This window comes from Podarcis cretensis (genome assembly GCF_951804945.1).
Source record: "Podarcis cretensis genome assembly, chromosome: 11".
Lineage (NCBI taxonomy): Eukaryota > Metazoa > Chordata > Lepidosauria > Squamata > Lacertidae > Podarcis > Podarcis cretensis.
The window spans coordinates 63,847,409-63,873,259 of record NC_137180.1 but is presented as its reverse complement, the minus strand read 5'-3'; the positions used below and the strand labels follow the sequence as shown (position 1 = coordinate 63,873,259).

At 51.7% G+C, this 25,851-nt stretch overlaps 2 protein-coding genes across 2 annotated transcripts in view; one reads left to right on the top strand and one right to left on the bottom strand.

The window, feature by feature from the left end:
- Positions 1 to 286: 286 nt before the first annotated feature.
- On the top strand, positions 287 to 10,445 carry ENHO (energy homeostasis associated). The gene is made up of 2 exons (XM_079995178.1): positions 287 to 430; positions 8,252 to 10,445. Exon 2 carries the CDS (start codon positions 8,740 to 8,742, stop codon positions 8,923 to 8,925), a length of 186 nt encoding a protein of 61 aa, XP_079851304.1. The 5' UTR covers positions 287 to 430; positions 8,252 to 8,739; the 3' UTR covers positions 8,926 to 10,445.
- Positions 10,446 to 11,652: 1,207 nt separating this feature from the next.
- Positions 11,653 to 25,851, bottom strand: part of DNAI1 (dynein axonemal intermediate chain 1) — a 169,637-nt gene continuing 155,438 nt past the window's right edge. Inside the window, exon 20 of the mRNA XM_079994837.1 lies at positions 11,653 to 11,955. Coding sequence (XP_079850963.1) covers positions 11,851 to 11,955 — 105 coding nt within the window. The 3' untranslated portion in view covers positions 11,653 to 11,850. The remainder of the gene's footprint in view (positions 11,956 to 25,851) is intronic.

The following is a 25,851-nucleotide window of genomic DNA, read 5'->3' as shown; positions in this document are numbered from 1 at the left end:
TCAGCTCGGGGAGCGGCGACCAGGAGCCCCGCTCCAGGCACCTGGGGGCCGCTTCTCCGCGGTTTCCTCCTCCAAACGCCGCCGCGCGAACCCTGCCGCGGTTCGCCTCCGTCCCGCGATCCCGTCCCGCGGCGCGGACTCCGCCTCCCCGCGCCCAGCTGCTGCTGCTGCTGCTGCTGCTCACGTGCGGCGAGGCCGAGGGGGCGCGGCCTGGGAGGGCCAATGGGCTCCCCGCCAGCGTGAGCGCAGCCAATGGCGGGGCGGGGGCGGGGCGTCCTGCAGCCCTCCCGGCCCGCGGAGGAGAGCGCGAGGCAGGCGGGGGCCGGAGTCCGCGGACGGACGGAGGGAAGGAAGGAAGGAAGGAGGGCCGGCCGGCCGGCCAACGAGCCCCGCCAGCCGCGTCGCATCCGCGAGCTTTGCTCTCTGCCCGGTGAGTGCCTGGGGGTGAATGGAGGCGGCGAGAGCGTCTCTGAGCGCGTGCAGAGCGCCCGGAGAGGGAAGGCTTCCTCGCGAGGAAGCGGATCGGGATGCCGCGGGTTCTGATTCGGGAAAGCGAGGGATCGGGGCCAGAGGCAGCTCGCGGATCCGCCTTTTCCCCCCCCCGTTTGCTTTTGCCTTCGCGGGTCGACTGCCCCCCTGGACCTGGAGGTTGAGCTTCTGCCCGGAGCCGGACCTCTCCTCGAAGTGCGTTCACACGCACTTTGGACGCGCGTCATTGCCCCTTCCCAGGCGCTCCGGACCGACCGGCGTGCCCAGAATTCTCCGAGGCGGGAAGGTGCTGCCAAGGTATCGTGTGAACGCAGCCCCTTATGGACCCCGTCTCCACGAAGCTTCCCTGCTTCTCCCACTAAACGGCCCTCCATCAGTGAGGCAGTTTTTGGCTGAAGCCACTTTGAGTTTGGGGGGTGGGGGGCGCTGTCCCCTTGAGCTGCAAAGCTCTGGCCCTTTTGACTTTGCTCCTGAAAAGGAGGGGCGCTGCCAGCCGGCCCTCCCGGGAGCCTTACCTGCCAATTTTCACCTGGCTCTGCACAGGTGAATTCTGAACTTCTTCTTCTGGGCTGGGGGGGGGGGCTCCAGGAATGAAGGAATCCCTCTATGAATCCCAAATCAGGAAAGATGCTCCACCTGCTCCATCAGCTCACCTGGCAGTGGTCCCAGGAGGAAGAGGTCTGTCCGTGGGCCCGATCCTTTGGGAGCAAATGCGCTACAAAACCTGAGGATCCTAGGGATTTGGCTGGGCAAAGCAAATCCGGGGCACTGCCAGTGAGCTGTGATGGCGCCCGACCCCTTCCAATGAGAGGGGGAAATAGCAGAATATGTCAAATAGTCTTGCACGGCGGCGGCAATATTCCACTTGGAATTGACAGACAGGGATGTGCTGGTCCTTGCTTAGCATGTTAAAGGTCCTGAGTTCAGTTTCCGGCACGTCCCATTAAACCTCTACAAAATCTTTGGCAGCCTTCCTCAGCTTCGGCCCTCCAGATGTTTTGAGAACTACAATTCCCATCATCCCTGACAACTGGTCCTACTAGCTAAGGATCATGGGAGTTGTAGGCCAAAAACATCTGGAGGGCCGAGGTTGAGGAAGCCTGATCTATGGCCAAGTCATCTTTTTATTAGGCCAGCCGAACTGTAGAAATTAGTGTTTTTTTGCTTTCGTCTCATGGGCCAACCTGGCTCCCTTTGCACTTCCTACATTGGACTGAGCATTTGGGAAACAGCTGTCCATCAGAAGATACCCAGTTTCCCCAGCCTGGTACTCTCCAGATGTTTCGGACTACAACTCCTATCAGCAGGTGTGGGATTTGTAGTACCTCAGCATCGGGGAGCCAAAGTGTCCCCCACACCTGCAGAAGGTAGAATCATGGAAGTCTGGGTTTGTGTCACGCAGGTGTGAGGCCCCCATTCAATCTCCTGCGGGAAGTCCTGGAAAGTTGGAGAAGTTTGGGATATGGATGGGTCAACAGATTTAATTCTCTATAAGGCAGTCATATCTGTAAAAACGGGTGTTGCTGTGATCGACCTCACAAAGCTCACAAAACATTACCCAAATTTTCAAGGCATTTTGCACTCCAAAGTTTTGCAACAGCGCTCAGGAACCTCTCTCGGAAATTGCTGCGGGAATGGCTGGCTGGGACTCTGGGATTGCAAATACTGAGAATAATTCTGGGCGTTGTTCAAGGCAGGTCCTTGCCCCGTATTCCTCAGCCATGAGTAACCAAAGCCAAGCCTATACAAAAAATGGGCTAGACCGTCTAAATACAAGCAAAATAAAGTGCTAAAATTAGATATGTGTGTATCTCTAGGGTGATGCAAATAACCCTCATTTGCATAGGGTCCCCCCCCCCCCGGGAACTATCCAATTCAGAATTTCCTGGGGAAACCCCGGTCTCTGGTCTCGGCACCTGCAGAGGAACAGACTAATGTCGGGGGGGGGGGGTGTTGTGGCTCTGCTTTTCAACACAGGGCACTTGGGGAGTTTCCTGCCTGGTTAAGGCACTGCCTGCTAGTGTTGTTGCTGCACTTTTCTGCAGAAGGACTTCGGCCAGGCTCTTTTCCTTACTATCGTTTAGCACACCCTACGGCTCCAGGGGATTTTCCAGCCTTCCATTGTTTCGGGTGCCAAAACAGCACCCCCGAGCAGGCATCTCCACCCACAACCATGCAAGTAAGACCGAAACAACTGCTAGTTCAGGGAACATTTTCACATTCAACTTCCACATGCTCAGGCTTCAAAAAACTATTTTCACGCTTCGGTTTCAAAGCCTAACAAGCTACAGCTGTTTTTTTTCTGGGATTGTCTTTGTGGAGGTTTGGGACGAAGACCAGGGAGGGTTTTGGTCCTACTAATTCTTGTCTCTGGATTGAGGTTGAGATGTTCTGGCGTCCGAGACCACACAGTGAGTTTTGCTCCAGAGCTGGACTTCGGAAACAGCTTTCCCTAGTCCTGAGTCTCTTCCCTTGGACCACAGGAACTGCTTGTACCCTTTGGACAGCAACAATTACGGTATCTCTTGCGGTAAAGAGCCTCACTTGCTGCCCCTGGCTCCAGGGGGTTTATGGGATGGAAGCGAGAAGACTGTGGATCTTGGCCAGCCTGCTCCTCCAACCTTGCCTGTTCTGTTGCAAGCACCCGGCTGGGCTCAGGTAACGAAATCCAGAAACTGCCCAAATCTTCCCTGGAAACTTTCTAACTTTTGCAGGGCCTCTGGCTTCAGCGAGCTGGTGGCGGGCGTGTTTGTCAGGCTAAGTTTGAGTCTGGAATGAGTGTTTTATTTTAATGGAGAGGGAGGAATGTTTTCCAGAGTGACGGAATCGTTTCTCCAGGCCCAGATTTCCCTGCTCTGTTTTGCAAACTTGGCCCACCTCCTCCTGTTGGAGGAGATGGAAGGAGGAAGGCCATAGAAATGTAAGGAAAACCCTGGATCAGGCCAAAGGCCCATCTAGCCCAGCAGCCGGACATGAGACAGGTCCTACTCTGATGCTTAAATCCCCCAGAAACTTCTATTTCAGAGGCACACAGCCGCTGTGGCTGGACGTATTGCTCAGCCATCACAGTTATTAGCCACTGGAAGTCTTTTCCTCTTCTTCCGTAAGTTTGTCTAATCTCCCTTTGCAGCCATAAAAGTTGGCGGAAATTATTACCGTATTTTTCGCTCTATAAGACGCACCAGACCACAAGACGCACCTAGTTTTTGGAGGAGGGAAACAAGAAAAAAAATATTCTGAATCTCAGAAGCCAGAACAGCAAGAGGGATCGCTACGCAGTGAAAGCAGCAATCCCTCTTGCTGTTCTGGCTTCTGGGATAGCTGCGCAGCCTGCATTGGCTCCATAAGATGCACACGTTTCCCCTTACTTTTTAGGAGGGAAAAAGTGAGCCTTATAGAGCAAAAAATACGGTATTTCTTGTATGTATTAGGAGGGAGAAAAATGTTTCTCTTTCCACTTTCCCCCACCATGCATAATTTTGTGCCCCTCCATCATGTTCTCCTTCAGTTTCCTCTTTCCTAAGCTAAAACACTCGCAGCTTTGTCACGTTCCCTTGTGAGAGTTGTTGTTGTGTGACTCTTGCGTTGCTCCAGTGTTGGTCTGGATGATCCTTGGGGTCCCTGTCCCAGCCCCCTGATCACCCAGCTTCTGATTTTCTGCTCCCTTTGGCATCCCTCTTGAAACTGCCCTCCAAGGCCACTGCAGGAGTTGTTTAGTCTGAAGCCGTCTCTTCTGGAGGTTTCTAAACTGCCCCCTTTCAAGAGAGGCAGGCAAAGTGCTCACTTAAGGCATCGTCTTCCTGGGTTAGGAGGTGGGTGTGAGAGGAAGGTCCTGTGATTTCCATTTGGGTTGGGGTGTGTGTGTGTGTGGCTGGGTTCCTTTAAGGTCACCGGCGCTGCAATGATCCCTCGAGACACGAAATGAGGTGGAAGATTCTGTTGCAGTGGCAGCCCTGGGGCTGGAGCAAAGTGTCGGCTGCTCCAAAAAGCAGCCAAAAGCAGACTCAGCCGCTCAGAAGGGATTCAGCCGCCAAAGATGTTCCTGCGAAGCGGGATCTCCTCTTCGCGGCGAGCCTGGAGACGTGTTTCTGCTTATGTAACTGAGGCTGGTGTGCGGTTCTTGCGGACTGAGGCTTCGGGGCACTCCGATGAGAGTCGGGGCCCCCCTCTGTGCTCTGTCCTTGGTGGGGACCAGGGTGAGCTGAGCCCATGACAGTCCTCCACAGTGTCCCCGAAAGGGAAAATGGGTAGCGTGCCCATGGAATGTTTAATATGCCTTTCCAATGCTTAGCAAGAGCCTCGTGAGCAACCTGCCTCCATCTGGGGCTGCCCCATTTTGGCAAGGATGTTGTTAGACTACAACTCCTATCATCCCCGAGGGCGTTGGCCACACTGACCAGTGGGAGCAGGGAGTCTCAAAGCCCCTGGAGGGCAATAATAATAATAATAATAATTTATTATTTGTACCCCGCCCATCTGGCTGGTTTCCCCAGCCACTCTGGGCGGCTTCCAGCAAAGACCAAAATACACTAAAATGTCACACATTAAAAACTTCCCTGAACAGGGCTGCCTTCAGATCTCTTCTAAAAGTCTGATAGTTGTTTTTCTCTTTGACATCTGGTGGGAGAGCATTCCACAGGGTGGGTGCCACCACTGAGAAGGCCCTCTGCCTGGTTCCCTGTAACTTGGCTTCTCGTAGTGAGGGAACCGCCAGAAGGCCCTCGGAGCTGGACCTCAGTGTCCAGGCAGAATGATGGAGGTGGAGACGCTCCTTCAGGTTTACTGGACCGAGGCCGTTTAGGGCTTTAAAGGTCAACACCAACACTTTGAATTGTGCTCGGAAATGTACTGGGAGCCAATGTAGGTCTTTCAAGACCGGTGTTATGTGGTCTCCCAGTCCCCAGTCTAGCTGCCGCATTCTGGATTAGTTTCAGTTTCTGGTTCACCTTCAAAGGTAGCCCCACGTAGAGCGCATTGCAGTAGTCCAAGTGGGAGATAACAAGGCCCTCCTGGCAGGGACATTCTGTTCTGCTAACTGGATTCAAGGTGCACCTGCATTTGCTCAGAAGCCACCCTTTGTTTTTAATTCACTGTCGGATGCTTAGCCGACGACGCTCAGCTCCATGGAGATGGTCGTAACTTCTTGGAAGTTCGCGATTCCTCAGCTGTTCTGCAAGTTCCTTTGAAACAGAGACGTTCCTGTTCAGTCCTTTGCCTTTGCCGAAAGGAGAGTTTTGTTTGGCGGCAGTGAGGCTTGTGTTTCCCACTCTCCTTCCCAGTCCGATGATTCTGCTAAACCCCAGGAGCTCGCCCGGCTGGAAGGTTTCCTGGGTGCAAGTTTTCCAACTGGCGGGAGGCTGGGAAGGGAGGTAGGCATGGGGTTCAGCGCCTGGCAGAATCTGACCCTGGCTATCTGAAGGAGAACAAAGGCTGCGCTGTCCCTGGCGAATGAATGGCCTCCTCTGAGTAGCTGGGGGTGATATTTCCTAGGAGATGGCTCTGTGTTCTCAGCTATCTGGCAGTTCTGGCCTTGCAGTGCCAGCTGAGGCCCCGGCGGCCTTGACATGAGCAGCAACGCAGCATCCAGCCCCTTGAAAAGAGGCCGCAACAGCAGCAAGGAGACACCCCCCCCCCAAGTTACTCCCATGGGTGTTTCAATTGCATAATTCAGTTGGCATTTTTGAGGTTTGATGGATTCCAGGTGTTTGGGGAAAGAGGAAAGGCGAGCTTCCAGTTTGACTGTCCACTGGGAGCCACTGGGCAGGGGGCAGGCAAGAGTGTGGAAGCAATCAGGGGCTGACGCTCCTACGCCCGTCCTGACTCGAACTCAGGGCTCTCTTGGGGTTTCAGGCATTCATCCAATGCTGCCCAGAGGCTCTAAGCATTTCCTCTTCAACCATGAGATGATGGATGGCGGCTAACAGATTGAGGTTGAATCCTGACAAGACAGAAGTACTGTTTTGGGGGGACAGGAGGCGGGCAGGTGTGGAGGACTCCCTGGTCCTGAATGGGGTCACTGTGCCCCTGAAGGACCAGGTGCGCAGCCTGGGAGTCATTTTGGACTCACAGCTGTCCATGGAGGCACAGGTCAAATCTGTGTCCAGGGCAGCTGTTTACCAGCTCCATCTGGTACTCAGGCTGAGCCCCTACCTTCCCGCGGACTGTCTCGCCAGAGTGGTGCATGCTCTGGTTATCTCCCGCTTGGACTACTGCAATGCGCTCTACGTGGGGCTACCTTTGAAGGTGACTCGGAAACTACAACTAATCCAGAATGCGGCAGCTAGACTGGTGACTGGGGGCGGCCGCCGAGACCATATAACACCAGTCTTGAAAGACCTACATTGGCTCCCAGTACGTTTCCGAGTACAATTCAAAGTGTTGGTGCTGACCTTTAAAGCCCTAAATGGCCTCGGTCCAGTATACCTGAAGGAGCGTCTCCACCCCCATCATTCTGCCCGGACGCTGAGGTCCAGCGCCAAGGGTTTTCTGGCGGTTCCCTCATTGCAAGAAGCAAAGCTACAGGGAACCAGGCAGAGGGCCTTCTCGGTAGTGGCGCCCGCCCTGTGGAACGCCCTTCCAGCAGATGTCAAAGCGATAAACAACTACCTGACATTCAGAAGACATCTTAAGGCAGCCCTGTTCAGGGAAGTTTTTAATGTGTGATATTTTACTGTATTTTTGGTTACTATGGAAGCCGCCCAGAGTGGCTGGGGAGGCCAAGCCAGATGGGCGGGGTATAAATAATAAATTATTATTATTATTATTATTATTATTATTATTATTATTATTTATTAATACCCCACCCATCTGGCTGGGTTGCCCCAGCCAGTCTGAGAGGCTTCCAGCACATATGAAAACATAACATTTCTCTAAGGTAGTCTGTCTTAAAGTTTTTATGTGTTTATATTTCTATCACACTTTTAAACTTAAAATCCATTTTTGTATATTGTTTTAAATGTTCGTTTTGCTATTGGGATTGTAGTTCCATTTGTGTTTCTCAAGCTGGTCTCTGACCGTAATAAATTTCATGTTTCATAACATCAGACATTAAAAACTTCCCAATACAGGGCTGCCTTCCGATGTCTTCTGAAAGTTGTGTTGTTCTTTAGCTCCTTGACATCTGATGGGAGGGCATTCCGCAGGGATTTGCCCAAGGCAAGAAAGTCAACACGCTGCGAAGGGAGATGTTGTGGAGAAAGGGCAGCAGGACCCCAGAACCGCCTCTGCGCAAGTGCGTGGCTCCTGGGGGCCATGGGAGGAAGTAGAGGGCCGCGCTGTGGCTTAAATGTGGCGGGAGACAAAGAGGGTTGAGGGAGACTGCTTAGAGCAACCTTTCTCAACCTGTGGGTCCCCAGATGTTGTTGGACTACAACTCCCATCATTCCTAGCCAGCATGGCCGGTGGTCAGGGATGATGGGAGTTGTAGTCCAACATCATCTGGGGACCCACAGGTTGAGAACTGCTGGCTTAGAGGGAGTGGGGGGGGTTCAAGGGGGGAGGCAAGGAAGACATGCATCTGAAGGATGTGTGTTTGGGGCAGGGAGGTGGCAGGTGTGTGAAATCCCAGAGGGGCAGGCGAGAATGTGCAATGGGGGCACATGCTATTCTGGGTTCTACGTGAGACTTGGGAGGTGAGATTTTTGTCAAATGCAGCTTCTCTGACACGGTGTGGGAAAACCTGCTCCTGCTCCTGCGATTGGTGTTGGTGTGGAAAAAACTCTATCATCTCCTAATGATGTCACGGCCTTTTCTGTTCTTGCAGGGATGCACTTTCACCCCAGAAGACTGGTGAGGGCACAGAAGCAGCCGTGACCTCCTTTGGCCCCTGCTCTCTGCCTCGGGGACCTCATCTCGAGCACCGCCATCAAACAGGACCTTTACATTTCGGTACAGCATCTGCAGAATCCACCCAACAGGGAGAGCGACTTGCCGCCGTTTCGTAGGATGACCTCGGCGGATTCAAAGCCAGCCTCGTTGCGCAAAGAGGAGCGGCATGTGGCGCGTTAATGGCGCTCGCTTAGGAAGTGGGGCTGCGGTTTTTCCACCAGGGGCGAAGCCATGTGGGCCTCTGGCAGCCCAGCCCTGGGGTAGCAAGGAGCGTTTCATGGTTCAAGGGAGGGAGAAGGAGAGAAGCGGAAGCAACGGCGCAGACCCGTCTTTGGAGAGAGCCTGTCGGCCGCCTAGGCAACGGCAAGACCTGCCTCTCTTAGCTGTGCCCTGAGTGCCACCTCCGCACCCCGGGGACCCAGGATGGGGGCAGGCCTCTCCACCGGGGCAGTCGTCGCTATCGTCTTCAACTGCGTCATCGCTTTCCTCATCCTCATCCTCTTCCTGATCCTCTGCAAGGCCTGCCGGACGCCATCTTGCCCCGACCAGAGCCCTTCTTCTGAGACGGATGACAGGGGAAACGAGGAGAAGTACCTGCTGCATCCATGACCCTGTCTGTCCCCGGCAAAAGCCCCCGGAACGGGGATTTCAGCCTCCCCTGTCTAGAACCCAGTTCGGTCCAAAGGTCCTGAGAGAACCGTGGCCTCATCGCTGGGCAGCTTAGGGACACGGGGTGCTGGCCGCAGCAGCTCTGTTGCCTTCGAGACACAAGGGCAGGTGTCTTTGGGCCATGGAGGAAGGAGGCCTTCGCGGCTGAGTGGCGTTCGCAGCTGAGGCGCAGCAGGTGGAGGAACAAGCTGGGCTTGCTTCCACCATATTATTCAGGATTGCCTTGCGGGGGACTTGCCTGCGCCGAATTCAGAGGCTGGCCCTGTCAAGATGGCGGCCGGCGTGGCAGAACAAACACAGCTTTGCCCGGGATCTTCCAGAACGTTCTGCCCCGCCAGCCAGGTTTCAGTAAAACCTTGGATGGTTCAGGGTCCCCTTGAGGGAGATTCCTGTTTTCCTCTTGTGGAGGGGCCTCACCTCCGTCTCTTCGGGGGCCTCAAGGCAGCCCAGCGGCGGAAGGGGAGCAACCGAGCCATGTTCACAGATCAGTGCCTTTTTGGAAGCCGTCTCCCGCAGGCCGCTGGGCATGGACAAAGCGTGAGGGTTGGGGGGCAGTGCGGAAGAGCACCCCCTTCTCCGATGGATGAGCTGGGCTCCCTCTTTCCAGCAGCTGGTGCCGAAACCTGAGGGGGCAGACAAACCAGCTGGGCGCTTGCAGGCTTTGGCCAACTGGGGTCCTGTTGGGCAAGAATCCAGTTCTGGGTCAAGTAGTTTCTTTCCTGCCCACTCTCCAGATCTTGCGCCCCCCCCCCTTCTCAGTGATGGAAGTAGGGATCTAGGCCCCAAGGGAGACAGGTTGGGGCTTATACAGGTGTGCAGGGTTTGGGTAAAGGCTGGTACCCCAGATGGCAGTACTGGTAGAAGTGGAGGAAAGGGGCTGGGTTGAGAACGTGAGGTGGATCGTGATGAAGTGCCTCTTGGTCCAGAAACTTTGGCGATCTGCTCAGGCAGGCAGTGTTCTGTTGCACGCCCTCCTGCGTTCACCCATCTTTGTGGCCGAGTCTCGGGGTCTGTGAGGGCGCCTCCCTTCTCCTCCTCCTCCTCCTGGGGGTCTCAGCCTTTCTCCCCCATCCACCCCAGTCACCTTATCTTAAGTGAAGCAATTTCCCAGCAGTCTTGCCCCAAGAGGCAGGAGCAAGGCAGGCGAACTAAGCAGAGTGTGTGTCGGGCCAGAACTGGGGTGGGTTTGGCACCCCAAAGCAGAGCCATTGCAATAAAGAAGGGGGAAGTGGGGGTTTTGTGCCTGGTGCAGCAGGATTCCCAGGGAGTATATGTTTGTATGGTGGGGGGGTCTCTGGGGGTCTCTCCACTTCCTTGTGTTGCTAAGAGGCAGAGAGCTGCCAGTTCCCTTCTCATGCTAATGACTCTCCACTGGGCTTAACGCGTCCTTTCCTGACTGTGATTTTACTGGAATAATGATAATAAAAAAAAAACTTGCCTAGTTTCTAGCAGACAGAAAACCTCTTGTGTTCTGCTTCTGTTTCTGCTGGGCTTCCAGGGAGGGAGGGTGAAGGGGCCGTGCACCCCTGAAAAGTGCTTAGCCCCCTTTCGGAGAGAGAGAGGCCAGAGTTGGGTGGGTTGGATGGAGGCAGCTGTGAGGCAACCGGCTTCCTCATCCTGGCCGTGAGGACAGCACCGCTTGGCTTTCTACCTCAGCCCTTCATCACGCGGGGGCTTAATTGCACCAGACAGTTCTGTGTCAGCGCCTGGCAGCGAGGGAGCAAAGGTCCTTTGCTCTGCCCTGGGGTGGGCATGGAGGCATGCACAACAACAGGAGGAGTGAGGGTTAGACTGGAAGCACCCAGTTTTATTGAAATCACGTCTGTACCAGAACGGACAGGCTGAAGCTGGTGCTCAGAGAGCATCTCGATTTTCCTCCCTTGTTGAAAGCAGGCCTGGGAGAGGAAGATTGTAATTGACATGGGGGGCAAAGGGTTAAAAAGAACTCCCTCTGCCCCAGTGCTATGGGTCCCAATTTGGCTGGGGGGGGGGGGCACATGCCATTTTGCAAAGATAAGGTAAAGGGACCCCTGACCATTAGGTCCAGTCGTGGCTGACTCTGGGGTTGTGGCGCTCATCTCGCTTTATTGGCCGAGGGAGCCGGCGTACAGCTTCCAGGTCATGTGGACAGCATGACTAAGCCGCTTCTGGAGAACCAGAGCATTGCACGGAAACGCTGTTTACCTTCCCGCCGGAGCGGTACCTATTTATCTACTTGCACTTTGATGTGCTTTCAAACTGCTAGGTTGGCAGGAGCAGGGACCGAGCAACAGGAGCTCACCCTGTCACAGGGATTTGAACCGCCGACCTTCTGATCGGCAAGTCCTAGGCTCTGTGGTTTAACCCACAGCGCCACCCGTGTCCCAAAGATTAGCTAGACAGCACCAAACTGTGTGACAGATATCACACATCCCCGTTTGGCCCTTTGTGGGATTCTCAGTAGGGTCTCTCTGGAGAACCATCTTTTTGATGGTAGATATTTTCTCACTCCAAGCCAGCAAGTGGCATTTTCTGCAGAGGGCAGGATTGGGCCTCTTCCTCGTGATCAGCTGCAGAGACAGCTTTGCATACACACACACACACACACACACACACACACCTCTTTCTCCCCCGCTCCTGATGTGCGGCTGGACGAGAGTCAGCCTGCATGCTCACTCTGCACAGCTGTCGAGCCTCAGCTTTTATTTTCTGTATGCAAAACCAAAACCAAATCTTCTTTTGTGCCGGAACAAAAAGGGCTTCGTTGCAGCTGTCTGTGCGGGGCCAGGGCCCTTACAAAGGGGTTCTTGTTCCTGGAGTGCAGAGCTTCCAAGTTGCACGCAGGGTGGGAGAGCGGAGGCGGGGGGGGGGCACACTGGCCAGGCTTCACTTGCTGGTTTTGGCCACCGGTTCCCTCACCAGATTCAGCAGCTTGTCCAGCTTTGCAATCTCCACTTCTGGGCCTTTCTGCACCTCCTGGCCTTTCTTCTCCTAAGGGAGACAGGAGAGACAAGTGGTCAGAGGAGAAGCTGCCTTCCTGCTTGCTTCAGGGGGCTCCCCTAGTGCACAGTTTGAAACCCCGAGTTGGTGCAAAATGTGGGGTGTTTGCCTGCCTGCCTGCCTGAACAGGGGATTGTAATGCAAGTACTTTGGCTCTGTTGTCATCCAAGCTCACAAGAAAGGATTGATTTTGGCCTGGGAAGCACTAGAGGAGCCCCCTGCCAGCCTCGTTTTCTGAATGGGTTCATCAGCTGTGTCCCTGCTGAGAATCTGGACTCCTGTCTGTGTGCTACACTTAGGATTCCTCTAGAAAGCAAGGAGTGCCTTTCTGCCGCTACAACAGGGAAGGGAGGGGTGTCTAATGCAGCCTGCACAGCTGGTGGGGGACAGCCAGGAGCCTCTCAGCGGGATGGAGACCGGCCAGCCACAGAAAGGGTCGAGCTAAAAGCACTTCTGTAACTATTTAAAAACCTCTTAAGTAGACCTTTTATTCACTTATTTATTCCATGTGGCTAAGTATAATAAAAAAAAATAGCTTTACCTAAAAGCTATAGAAATACAACAGCATTTCTTAAGAATTCCTTAAAAGTCTAGGTGGGAATGTGGGCTGCGGGGAGAAAACTTGACAAATAAAAATAAGCAGCGTACAAAATGAGTCCAGGAAATCTTTGGTGAAGAGACATTTTTAGAGGCATTGCTGTCTCTGCCCCACAGATTACCTGAGGGAGAGCATTCCGGAAGGTTGGTGGCATCGCCAAGAAGTCCTGCTTCTGCGATGGCACCAAGTGACAATCTGCAAGACTCAGAAGGTCTGAAAGATCTGTTTGGGCTGCTGTGGGGAAGGCACTCTGCTGGGTACATCCTGGTTCCAGGTAGTTTAGGGCCTTACATGTCAACAATAAGATCTTGAGCGTGGGGGGAGCTTGCTGTCCCGGGAAGCGCCTTGCAACTGTCTTTTGCGCTAGCTACAAGGGCAGCCCTACGTACAGTGCATTGGAGTAGTCTAATCATGAGGTGGTCAATGTGTGGGTCACAAGGCTCTCCTGGTCCTGAAGTGGTTGCAGTTGGTGCACCAAGCTAAGCTGGTATAACTGAGCAGAGCAAGACAGAAATGGGAGTGGTTGCTCTGGCTTGCGAGGGTCAAACTTCGCTTTGCAATCATACTTCTCAAAATAGCAGGGAGCTCAGTAGCACACTGGTGACTGGGAGCGGCCGCCGAGACAATATAACACCGGTCCTGAAAGACCTACTTTGGCTCCCAGTATGTTTCTGAGCACAATTCAAAGTGTTGGTGCTGACCCTAAATGGCCTCGGCCCAGTATACCTGAAGGAGCGTCTCCACCCCCATCGTTCAGCCCGGACACTGAGGTCCAGCTCTGAGGGCCTTCTGGTGGTTCCTTTCCTGTAAGAAAGTGAGGTTACAGGGAACCAGGCAGAGGGCCTTCTTGGTAGTGGCGCTCGCCCTGTGGAATGCCCTCCCTTCAGATGTCAAGGAGATAAAGAATAACACAACTTTTGGAAGACATCTGAAGGCAGCCCTGTTTAAATAAGTTTTTAATGTTTGATGTTTTCTTGCTTTATTATTATTAATAACAATATTCTGCTGGAAGCCGCCCAGAGTGGCTGGGGTAGAATTTCTACCCCGCCCATCTAGCTGGGTTTCCCCAACCACTCTGGGTTGCTGGCGCTGTGGGTTAAACCACAGAGCCTAGGGCTTGCCGATCAGAAGGTCGGCAGTTCGAATCCCCACAGCGGGGTGAGCTCCCGTTGCTCGGTCTCTGCTCCTGCCAACCTAGCAGTTCAAAAGCACATCAAAGTGCAAGTAGATAAATAGGTACCACTCCGGCGAGAAGGTAAACAGCGTTTCCATGCGCTGCTCTGGTTCACCAGAAGTGGCTTAGTCATGCTGGCCACATGACCCGGAAGCTGTACACCAATGAGCGCTGCAACCCCAGAGTCGGCCACGACTGGACCTAATGGTCAGGGTTCCCTTTACCTTTAACTGGGCAACTGTCTGCCAGCATTGCTCAGTCACAGGCTCCCAAGCCGGGTTGTTCCTTGCAACTGTGGGGCCCCTACAAATATTTCTCCTGGACACCTTATGGAGTTGGGCCACCTTGTCCCTGGGACAGGCAAGGGTGCATGTGAAGCTGACTCTAATCAGGGAAGGGTCCAGGGTTTCAGGGTGATGCGCTTACCCTTCCCCTTGCCTCCAAACAGCCAAACCTCAACTTTTCCATCTACTGGTCCAGTCCCTAAATGTTCCTTTGGGAAGGCACAGCGTCTACGGCAATGGGACAGAAGCAGCAGCAGCAGTGTGGCATTTACAAAGGGTTGCGAGGCGACACTCAAGTTTGCACAAAGCTGGCAGTAAAGCATGGCGGAGAGTGCAATTCAATTATGAGAGGTTTGTTTTGCTTGCCTAGGGCACATGGCCAGGAGTGCAGCTAATCTGCCGTCCATTTCCATAATCCACCCAATCGAGCATCGTGGATTCCAGCTGACTCACGGAACAAATGAGGGCTACACACCACTGCAAGCAATGCTCTGCAATAGCAGTTTTGCAGGAGCCTGCAGTGTAACTGAACCAACGGGCAGATGGTTGTGCATGAGCACTTCTGAGCGGAGAGAGAGAAAAGTGAACAGGGGTAGCAGAGAGGAATGGTACTAAAAAGTTAGTCTGGATGGTGGCAGTGCCTTTGGGGAGGAAGTGGGTCCCTGTCTACCCCACCCAAAAGGATAAGGCAGATAGCATTTGATAGGATTAGTGCTGGATTACTTGTCTGCAACCTCAGTTTAGAGACCTTGGGGATTAAGAGAGGCCACCTGGCCTGCACAGGAGAGGCAAGGAAGCTTCAAGGGAGGTAGTGCTGGTAGACTTCTCTTGTAGACAAAAATGACAGAGGCATTTCACAACTTACATGGAAGCAAATTTAGGTATAAGATGAACTGGAGATTGCTATACAATGTAGCTCCCTAGAGACTCTTGGTTCAGATGCTGCCTGAGGCAGAGGCTCTGGTGCAGACTGAGACTCCTCTGGCTCCGAGCCCGAGTCCCAGGCCATCACACCTGTGTCCTGTTTCCAGGCTCAGAGGTCATATGCCTCTGGATACTGGTTACTGGGAACTGCAAGTAGATAAGTGCTCCTGTGCCCAGGTCCTGTTTGCGGGCTTCTCATTGGGACATCTGGTTGGCCACCAGGAGAACAGGATGCTGGAGTAGATGGGCTTTGGTCTTGTGTGAGATGCCTCCATCAGGGTGTTTCTGATCAAGGCTGGTGGGACCAACTGCTTGTGCTGGTGCCAGTGTGGGAAGGCAGCTTGAGAGCCTTGTCCCGGAACCGAGAGGTCCTTGTCGAGACTTGGTCCTCAGCGATGGTCCACCTGTGCAGATAATGCCACTTGATGCATCACCTCTGGATTCCTCGATGGTGGAGATCTCAGCTAAATGTAGGAACTGTCTCTGTTGAAAAAGAGCTGTGTTGAAGAGCATGCCAGGCAATGTAAAATCTCCATCTGTGGTGAGGCAGCAATGGCTCATTCAGACAAGCTGGTCATCACATACAAATCAACGAACATTGAAACGCATTGGTAGGAATCAGTCCTCCTTAATTTGCATGCATGCATGCACAAATCCAGCTGTAAAGCTTTGTCCCACCAGGGCCTGTGCTTCTATTTTTCTTTTTTGCTGCATCCCCGCACATGAGCAGGAGTTCGATTCAGGCCCAAAGGCCGCTTAAGAGAGAGAGATGCAAAAATGAGACAGGCAGCCTCGTTCATTGTTTATGGCAACTTGTGAGCAGGGAATTCTTGGGCAGGCTTGCCTCTGAATCTCTCAAACGGACAGCCTGCTGTTTATGTGCTTGCTTATCCTGCAGTGCTGGTCCAGAGGCCCCTGGTGCTGGTGCGGAGTGTGGACTCAGTTCACATCAGCCTTGGAATCAGGCAAATAAGAGCCAAGGAATGGAGCAAAGCGAGGCTGTGATGTGTGGCAAAGCGAGCCATTTCACCAGGATCAAAGGAGTAATTCCAAATGAGAAGCCTACAGACTTGCACACTGTTGATGCAACAGAGGCTGGAGAAGAGGCTCTGATAAACTGGCTTTACTCCCCACATCCACAATTCTAGTAGCAATCTGAGCTGAGGCTCGGGTGCCATTTCCACAGGGTCCTCGACTTTCTAAAAGATTCTTTGCCCAAGTCGACCCAGCACGCTCCACACTCGGCTGCGACTCAGAAGACCCACAAAGTCCCTTCCAGAGCCCTGAAACTCTCTGCATTCTTTGTTTTAAATGGCGCCTGGCTGATAAATGGAAGTGGGTCAGTTCTCAGTTGCAGAGGAGGTCTCGCTATCAAAGGGAACATTTTACTGCTGCAGACCCCCCTCCCTCCCTCCCTCCCTCCCTCTTCAGACGGCGACTCTTTCAGCCATTGTCCTGAATGAATGCATGCTGCTTGTATGGGTTTCTTTTAACTTCTGTGAGCATTTTGGGAGCTGCTCAGCTCGGACCGTATAGTTAAGGTCTGTATAGTTAAAGCCATGGTTCTCCCAGTAGTGATGTATGGGAAGTGAGAGCTGGACTATAAAGAAGGCTGATCGCCGAAGAATGGATGCTTTTGAATTCTGGTGCTGGAGGAGACTCTTGAGAGTCCCATGGACTGCAAGAAGATCAAACCTCTCCATTCTTAAGGAAATCAGCCCTGAGTGCTCACTGGAAGGACAGATCCTGAAGCTGAGGCTCCAATACTTTGGCCACCTCATGAGAAGAGAAGACTCCCTGGAAAAGACCCTGATGTTGGGAAAGATGGAGGGCACAAGGAGAAGGGGCGACAGAGGACGAGATGGTTGGATAGTGTTCTCGAAACTACAAACATGAGTCTGACCAAACTGCGGGAGGCAGTGGAAGACAGGAGTGCCTGGCATGCTCTGGTCCAGGGGGTCACGAAGAGGCGGACATGACTAAACGACTAAACAACAACAACAACAGCTCAGACTGCGCAAGAAAGGAAATGGCAGGGCAAAGAGAGGAGAGTCAAAGAGAGGAGTTTGCCTGAAATTCAGCGCCTCCCCAGCTCCTAGAGGCCGAGGTCCCTTTGCCCTCCCCGATAAAATATTTGAGGGGGCTGGGGCCCCCAAGGTTGATGGGGTTTGCCATTCAGATGGTATGGGTGAGGCCTGTCATGACGTCAATTATGTGCGGTGAGGCTTACCTGCCCCCCAATATTTTATTCAAGTTGGCGCCCCTGCTCCTGAGGTCCACACTCTTAGTAGCATAAGGAAGAGCCCCAGATACGATACGATACGGTAATCTTTATTGTCATTGTCCCATACAGAACAACAAAATTGGCTTTGTTTTGACCCTCTCTCCAAAGTCTCTGTCTGCTTTCAGGGCTCAAAAGGCTGCTGTAGATCTGGGACAGGTTCAGCAAAGGGCCACCAAAATGATCAAGTAGTTTATTCCTCACCCATGCTATTTTTCTAGAAAAGGAGGTGCCAGAACTCACCATGAACACCTCCCTTGTTCTCTTGTAATGGCAATGGCGCCCACCTGAGAGGTGCTGGAACTGAGTTCCCGTGAGTGCTGGCCGAAAAAAGCCCCACTCCTCACAGAGCTGTAATTCTCAGCAACCTTAGCAAACTACAGTGCCCAAAATTCTATCAGGGGAAGACCGTGCTTCAAAAGTGATTTAAAGGCGCAACGTGTACACGGCCAAAGACAAATGGTCCACTCCACGATGACCAGCATTTATTTGCATGAGGTGGCTCAGTAGAAAGAATTATTTGCGGAGGAACAGCAGCTTTCCCACGATGATTTTCCAGACTGAGATGCTCAAAGCATTTCACATACATTCTTTCAGAACTGTTTATGACAACCCTCTATGACGGTCCATAATCCCTATATTGCCAGTGGCCGTGAAAAGGTGAGGTCTGTGTCATGTCATGTGAGATGCAAATAATGAAGGATTTCTCGGTTTGGGCATTTGTTTTACCTAGAAGTGCTGTGTTTTATTTTACACACACACACACACACACACACACACACACACCTGCTCTTCCTATTAATTTCTGTTTTCAGAGTCTCAGTCTGCAGGAGATGCCATTTCCAGGCAAGTCCTAATTTAAATGCAATCGCATCCGGTGTTCAAATGCTGTACACAATTTCAGGGGCTTCTGCGTTTTAATTAGATGCCTCCTTTGCTCTGCCTAAAGCAGTGTGCTGTGCAGAAGCAGATTAGTCATGTAAAAATATATATATATAAATAGCAACTTCGATTCCCTTTGTATGTTTCCTTAGTGGAGGAGCAACAGAGCAATGAGTGAATGAATGCAGATGAACCGGAGAAGCCTCTCTCTTAGCGTGGATTCAAAGTTCTCTTATGACAGGTTGTGAATAAAGCTTTAATTCACTGCTCAGCCCAGGTCAAGTCATCCGTCTCAGCCACGTCCAGTCAGGAATGCACTTTGGAGGGGAGTCACTTTGCTGCAATAGGGCTGTGAAGAGCACAGAGGCGGCTCCCCATCATTAGGACACCCCCCCCCCCGGAGGTGGCCTGGATCGGATGACTGCGGAAGGAATGTGAGAACGTTCTACTGAGGCCAGTCCTTCGGGTTAAGGGACAAGTTGTTCTCAGAGAACCTGCATTTTCAAAAGAGCTGATGAAAAACAGAGCATGCTGTGAGCCAGGAGGAGGCAGATAATGCTTTTAAAGTGATAAGGAAATTCCCTTTTGCCTCTCTTGTAATGCCCAAACTGAAGGCTATCCAAGAAGCTGAATGTTAGAAGCTTCGGGACCAACCAAAGGAACTCCTCGAAGTGCACAGTTGGGATTTGCTCCCATCAAAGGATTGGGCAAATTCATGGAAGATAAGGCTCTCATTAGCTTTTAGTCACGGTGGCTGTGTTTTACCTCCTGAATACCAGTTGCCTGAGTCCTCAGGAAGGGAGAATGCTGGTTCTGCTTAGGTTCTGCTTGGGGGCTTCTCATTTGGGCCTCTGGCTGGGCACTTGGAGAACAGGGTGCTGGGTGAGACCGGCCTTCAGCCAGAAGCTAGGCTCTTCTTATGTTCTTGTTGAAGGTGAAAAACAAAGACCACTGATGGCAGCAAGTCTTTCTGTAGAGGGAGTCACTCTGCTTCTCATCCCTCACTGGTTTCTTAAGAAACCTTTCTGGAAGATAGTAAGCTGAGATAAAGGTAAAGGTAAAGGGACCCCTGACCGTTAGGTCCAGTCGTGGCCGACTCTGGGGTTGCGGCACTCATCTCGCTTTATTGGCTGAGGGAGCCGGTGTACAGCTTCCGGGTCATGTGGCCAGCATGACTAAGCCGCTTCTGGCGAACCAGAGCAGCGCACGGAAACGCCATTTACCTTCCCACCGGAGTGGTACCTATTTATCTACTTGCACTTCGAGGTGCTTTTGAACTGCTAGGTTGGCAGGAGCAGGGACCGAGCAACGGGAGCTCACCCCATTGCGGGGATTCGAACCACCGACCTTATGATCGGCAAGCCCTAGGCTCTGTGGTTTAACCCACAGCGCCACCCGCTTCCCTCTATACTGAGATAGGTCCTTGGTAAATCTATCTCAGAATTCCAGTTACAGATAGGTAGCCGTGTTGGTCTGCCATAGTCAAAATAAAAAAATTCCTTCCAGTAGCACCTTAAAGACCAACTAAGTTAGTTCTTGGTATGAGCTTTCGTGTGCATGCACACTTCTTCAGATGCTACTCGAAGGAATTTTTTTATTTTGACTATCTCAGAATTGTTTGCACTGACTGGCAATAGCACACCTGGATTTCAGGCAAGGTTTTCTCCCTGTTCTACCTGGAGATGCTAAGCAGGTTTGAACCTGGGACCTTCTGCATGCAGAGAAGATACACTGGTCCTGAGCTACGGTCCTTCCTCAGTTGAGCTCCTCTAGCCTAGGAGAGTGGGAGCACTCAGGCTCCAAGTATAAGAACCACAGGCTAGCCTAGGTTCTTCCTCGGGCAAGCATGGAAAAGGAGGCTACCCCACCATGGCAGATTCACCTGTCTTCAAGCATCAAGCCCAGCAGAAGCTCCTGAGCCACTTCCAAGCACATGTCTTTGTCCGCACAGTAAGATCCTCAAAGGATGCCTCATGCCTCACGGTCCCTTTGGATGGATGCAGCAAAATGCTCAGAAACACTCTGCCATGCCACGCAGCCGAGCGGAAAGCCCATTTCTATGCAGAGATGTAACTGGAGACAATTGTCTCAGGGAATTTGCTCCGAGGGCTGCCAGACGGCCCGTGCAGTTCCTCTCCAGAACTCTAGCCTCTCCTGATGCGACAATAAACTCAGAGAATCGTCTTGGTTTTATTTCGCTCCCAAAACGCCACCAGCACATCTTTCTGGGAATTAAAAGTTTGATAGCAACCAGCTGTGCGTCATGTTTTAAACTACCTTTGCCAATGTTTGTATTTTAATACGTGACTGACATTTCTCTTATATCGTCTGGCTGCCTTCCTCTTAATGCTTCGGCACTAAGAACAAGTTCACATGTACACAGGTGCGCACACATTGCCAAACAACTTTGTCTCAGTTCTTTTATACACTAAACAGTATTCACCAACCTGCACTTTAGGGCCAAATTGGAACAAACAGCAAGCTGCAGAAATCCCAATTGCCATTTGTTCCGAGTCAGTGCTGAACTGTGGGTTTTCCTGGGGGAAAGCGATGAGGTGTGGAAAAGCCCTAAATTTGGCTTGGTCTACCCTTGCATAAAGGGACATGGGTGGTGCTGTGGGTTAAACCACAGAGCCTAGGACTTGCCGATCAGAAGGTCGGCGGTTCGAATCCCTGCGACGGGGTGAGCTCCCGTTGCTCGGTCCCTGCTCCTGCCAACCTAGCAGTTCGAAAACACGTCAAAATGCAAGTAGATAAATAGGTACCACTCCGGCGGGAAGGTAAACAGTGTTTCCATGCTGGCCACATGACCCAGAAGCTGTACGCCGGCTCCCTCGGCCAATAAAGCGAGATGAGCGCCGCAACCCCAGAGTCGGCCACGAATGGACCTAATGGTCAGGGGTCCCTTTACCTTTACCTTTACCCTTACATGATCCCTCCTGCAAAAGAGGCCAGCTGCTGGATCAGGCCAGAAGCGGCCCATCTAGTCCAGCCTCCTACTCTCACAGTGGCAACCGGATGCCCCAAAGGGAAACCTAAGAACAACCCAAAGGCAACAGCAGGGCTCTCCCTGCCTATGATCTTGGCCTCTCTGCTACACCAGCTCTCATGCTTCTGCTTCATGCGCCTTTGGGGCTAGGCAGGAAGACAACCTGGTGAGTGAGTTTAAGATTCCAGCCCCTTCCAATTTTTTTCACAAATGCCCAAGGCTGCATCCCTCTGTACACTCCCAGTGAACTCAGTGGGATTTACATCTGAGTGGACAATCATTCTCCCATTAATTTGGATTGCACATTTAAGTGGCACAGGCCCGTCTGCATTCTCCATTTCTTGGATTCATCTGGGCTTTGTATTTCCCCTGATGCAGAAGCAAGGATCTCCCTCCTATCTGATGTATCCTCTAACTCCTTAGCATTATGTTACAGAAGCCCACCCCAATGTAGACTCGGCCATCCCTTGGGAGACAAGCCGATGTCACACCCAATTCTTCCTTCCCCCCTGCTTTTTACAATGCACTACTCTGGTGCAGAATAACAAGGGGACCGATAATGCGCCATGCTGATTACCAGAGCATGTAATTTAATGCCAAGTCACTGGAGAGGATGTGCGGAGCTGAAAACGAAAACTGTAATTTCCTTATCACCAGGAGAACTCATTCCACTGCAGTTATTTTCTCTCTCTCCAAACTAACCTTTGCAAAATACAACAATACAGGTGATGCTCACTCTCTGGTGAGAGAAGGCAGGGCTGGGGGCGGCGGGGGAAACATACGGCAGCTTGGATGAAACCGAGCAACTCAAATCTTCCGTTCTCCCTTTTAGCAATTGGGTTGGTTCACCCCTGAGAGTGTGGGTGAATGGGCTTTGATGTCATCTGGCATCCCAGAGGCAGCAGCAAAACTCGCTTGCAACTGCCCTGAATTGTGAAGCAGCTGTTCAGCCGGATAGCTCAGCTAGTTAGAGCATGGTAATGCCAAGGTTGCAAGTCTGATCCCTGTAAGGGACAGTTTTGCATTGCAGTGGGGTGGACTAACTCATGGGTAAGCAAACTAAGGACCGGGGGCTGGATCCGGCCCAATCGCCTTCTCAATCTGGCCTGCGGATGGTCTGGGAATCAGCCTGTTTTTACATGAGTAGAATATGTGCTTTTATTTAAAATGCATCTCTGGGTTATTTGTGGAGCATAGGAATTCGTTCATTCCCCCCCCAAAAAAAATATAGTCCAGCCCCCCACAAGGTCTGAGGGACAGTGGACCGGCCCCCTGCTGAAAAAGTTTGCTGACCCCTGGACTAAATGATCCTCAGAAGGTGGGGAACTCTCCTTCATTGCAAGTTTTTAAGCAGCGGTTGGGATTCTTCAACTATGATTTCTGCCTTGCAGCTACAGTGGTACCTCTGGTTGCGAACGGTATCCGTTCCGGAGCCCCGTTCGCAACATGAAAGGAATGCAACTTATGTCTGCGCGTCTGTGGGTCGTGATTCTCTGCTTCTGCGCATGCGTGTGACGTCATTTTGCACGTCTGCGCATGCGCGAGCGACGAAACTCAGAAGTAACCCTTTCTGGTACTTCCGGGTCGCCTTGGGACACAACCTGAAAACGCTCAACCTGAAGCAAACGTAACAAGAGGTACGAATGTAATTGGGCTAGATCATTCCAACTCATGATTGTATGACATTAGGAAACTTGAGTCACAGAGACAGAAAGGACCCAGAGCGTGCGCGTACACACACGCACACGCACACCGACATAAGGCAGGGCACCGACCACCCCTCCAACCAGCCTACACAATCCAGCAGCCCTCAGTGTGCCACAACCTGGGAGCAGGTGCACTGCAGCGCTAAGAACTTCTAAGATTCAAGTGGCATTGAAACCAAGTTTTAAAAGGAGGGGATTGAAACTGGAATTAAGGGACCAGTACTCCAACATGTTCTGACCGGACTTGAACTCACACTTGTCAAGAAGTCCAATGTCCACTTTCATTATGCAATGTTTGCTCAAGCAGAGGGTTGGGATCAACAGGTCCTGGCTATGAAAATGGCTGATAAATTTCCACCAATAACCTGCACCTTCACGCCACTGCTCAAAGCCTAACAAACACACACTTACTTCCTTGGGAATTCAAGATATGAAATAGTTTTTGCATTGTGCTGAAAAGGTTGCACATCATGGAATCCTTTGGTGTACAACTTCCAGAGGCTTCATTGCTCTTGGTTTTTGTTCCAGACCCACATCACATGAGGAAGGGGGGCGAATCCTGTCTCTTTTATAGCAGGCAACTCCAAATAAGCGTAGATTAGACTGGGTGAATCTGTGCAGCAGTTTATTCAAAAGATTTGTGAGCCACAGAGAGAAGCAAACATGACTCCCTTTCCCATAAATCCAGGGCGATTAGCAGAATCTGTCCAATTAACATCACCTAAGGTCAAAGGCTGACTCACTTCTGAACCGGGGCTGCCCAAATCTTGGCTTTTTGCTTCTCTGTCTGGCATCGATCTTATGTTCTCACCATCCCATAATCAGGAAAATGACAAAATTAATTGCCATGACATGAGACTCACTGCAGACACTTCGACACAGTTTTACTGCTCACATACAGTATTCTCTCAGTTACTCCACATAATAAACCGCAGAGTTAATAAATACTCCTATTAAATAAAAACAATGACACTCCTGCCTTCTCCCCTTGATGGAACAGCTATTAAACATCTGCTGCAATTTATTCATGCTTCAGTTTATGCATTTCGATCTGAATTCAGCTGAGCTGCGAAGAATGGGCGGATTTCTGCAAGCTTTGCTGAGAGTACCTTCTGCTCTGCTTCTCAGACTATTTCTTCTGCCTGTCCTCAGACAGTTCTAGACAATCACAATTCTGTGTGGGTCTGTCACACCTTCAGGTAAATGTTCTTTGTGCAATAAGAGTACACCTTCATAATCTGTTCAAAAGCCAACAGACTCTTTGTGATAAATAACAAAGGCTGAATATGCTGCTGTGCGACAAATCCCAAAAACATGTTTGTCAGGGAACTGGATTAGAAGGTCGGGCCGGGGGTGGAGGGGGTCCTGGGGGGGAAGTGGATGTCAGGGAACTGCCATCGGAGCCAGAGGCGGAGGGAAGGCTCCAGAGCGATGCCGGAGAGGGTCCCAGCAGGGAGAGAGGCAGCCCATCTGCTGGGGAAGAAAATCAGCATAACACCAGGGGTGAAGGGGGGCAGATGGGGAAATCGGAGAAAAGGCTCAAGGACTCTTCACCGGAGACCAGTGGGGAGAGCACAGGTACTCCGCTGCCCACACCCTCCCTGCGCAGAAGACTTCCGCGCAGGGAGAGTAGGAGGAGACTTGGCGTCAAAGAACTTCTTTGCTGGAAGAAGTTTAAGAAACGCCCACTGATGGATTCTGCCAGCGACTGAGACAGCCACGAGTGCAAGGCTGTCCGGAGAGAAAAGGTTCAACCAGGCAACCTAGCCAGGAGTGGCAGCAACTTACGCACGAGCAACCCCCTTAGAACCATTACAATGTTGGTGGCCAGGAAAAAAATAAACTATAGAAAGGATCATTCCTGGATCCAAAACCAAGTTTGGGGCAAGAGAACCCCAGCAGAGTTTTAAAATCACAAAATATGCAGCAAAGTAAAACATGGAAATACAAGCTGTTAGAGGTTTAAAATATGCCCTTCTATGTTGCTTACAAAGTTCCCCTCTTCTCCAGCGTAGAAAAAGACAACACAAAGCTAAAAATGGTTTACTTACAAACTCTCCAAAGGTCAGATTCATGTGCTTTTCCATACGGCATTCAGACAAAGTCGCACAGGCAGTAAAACCTTAGTTACAATGGTGAAAGTTCCTAAATTATTGGTATAGGAACCCAAGAGAGGCTTGTTAGAGCCAAGTGGTATGAGCCTGGAGCAACCATGCTGAGCTTCTCAGGTAGAAGCTGGAGGTGAACAAAGGCCTTGATTACCTTAGTCCCTAGCTGAGCCTAGCAGGACAGCTCCCTCTATGGTCTTAACCTTTTTGGGACACGGGTGGTGGTATGGTCTAAACCGAGCCTCTTGGGCTTGCCAATCGGAAGGTTGGCGGTTCAAATCCACTCAATGGGGCGAGCGCCCATTGGTTTGTGCCAGCTCCTGCCAACCTAGCAGTTTGAAAGCATACCAGCACAAGTAGATAAATAGGTACCACTGCAGCGGGAAGGTAAATGGCATTTCCATGCACTCTGGCATTTGTCACGGTGTCCCATTGCACCAGAAGCAGTGTAGTCACACTGGCCACATAACCTGGAAAGCTGTCTGTGAAAAAACGCCGGCTCCCTCGGCCTGAAAGCGGAGATGAACACCACACCCCATAGTTGAATTTGACTGGATTTAACCATCCAGGGGTCCTTTACCTTTTACCTTAACCCTTTCTTGCTTTAATTAGACTTGTTGGTTATATGAGGCTGGCTATCCCACAAAATGGTCCTTTCATGATAAGAAAATTGATGTAGAACACAGAATGGTAGCCACACGGCACAATCACGGCACAAATTCTGGGGAAACAATTTGGGTCAATTGCACTGGAAAATGGCCCACCGAGAGATCATTCTGTTCTCTCTCATTGAGGGGTGAGAGGCCAACACTCAGCCTTCGCGAACCCATCGTGTCCTGCAGATGGTTTGGAACTACAACTCCCAGCAGCCCCAGCAGAGTCCAAAACATCCGTAGGGCAGGCAAAGCTCAGCAACAGTGCAACAGGTCCAAGGTTCAGTC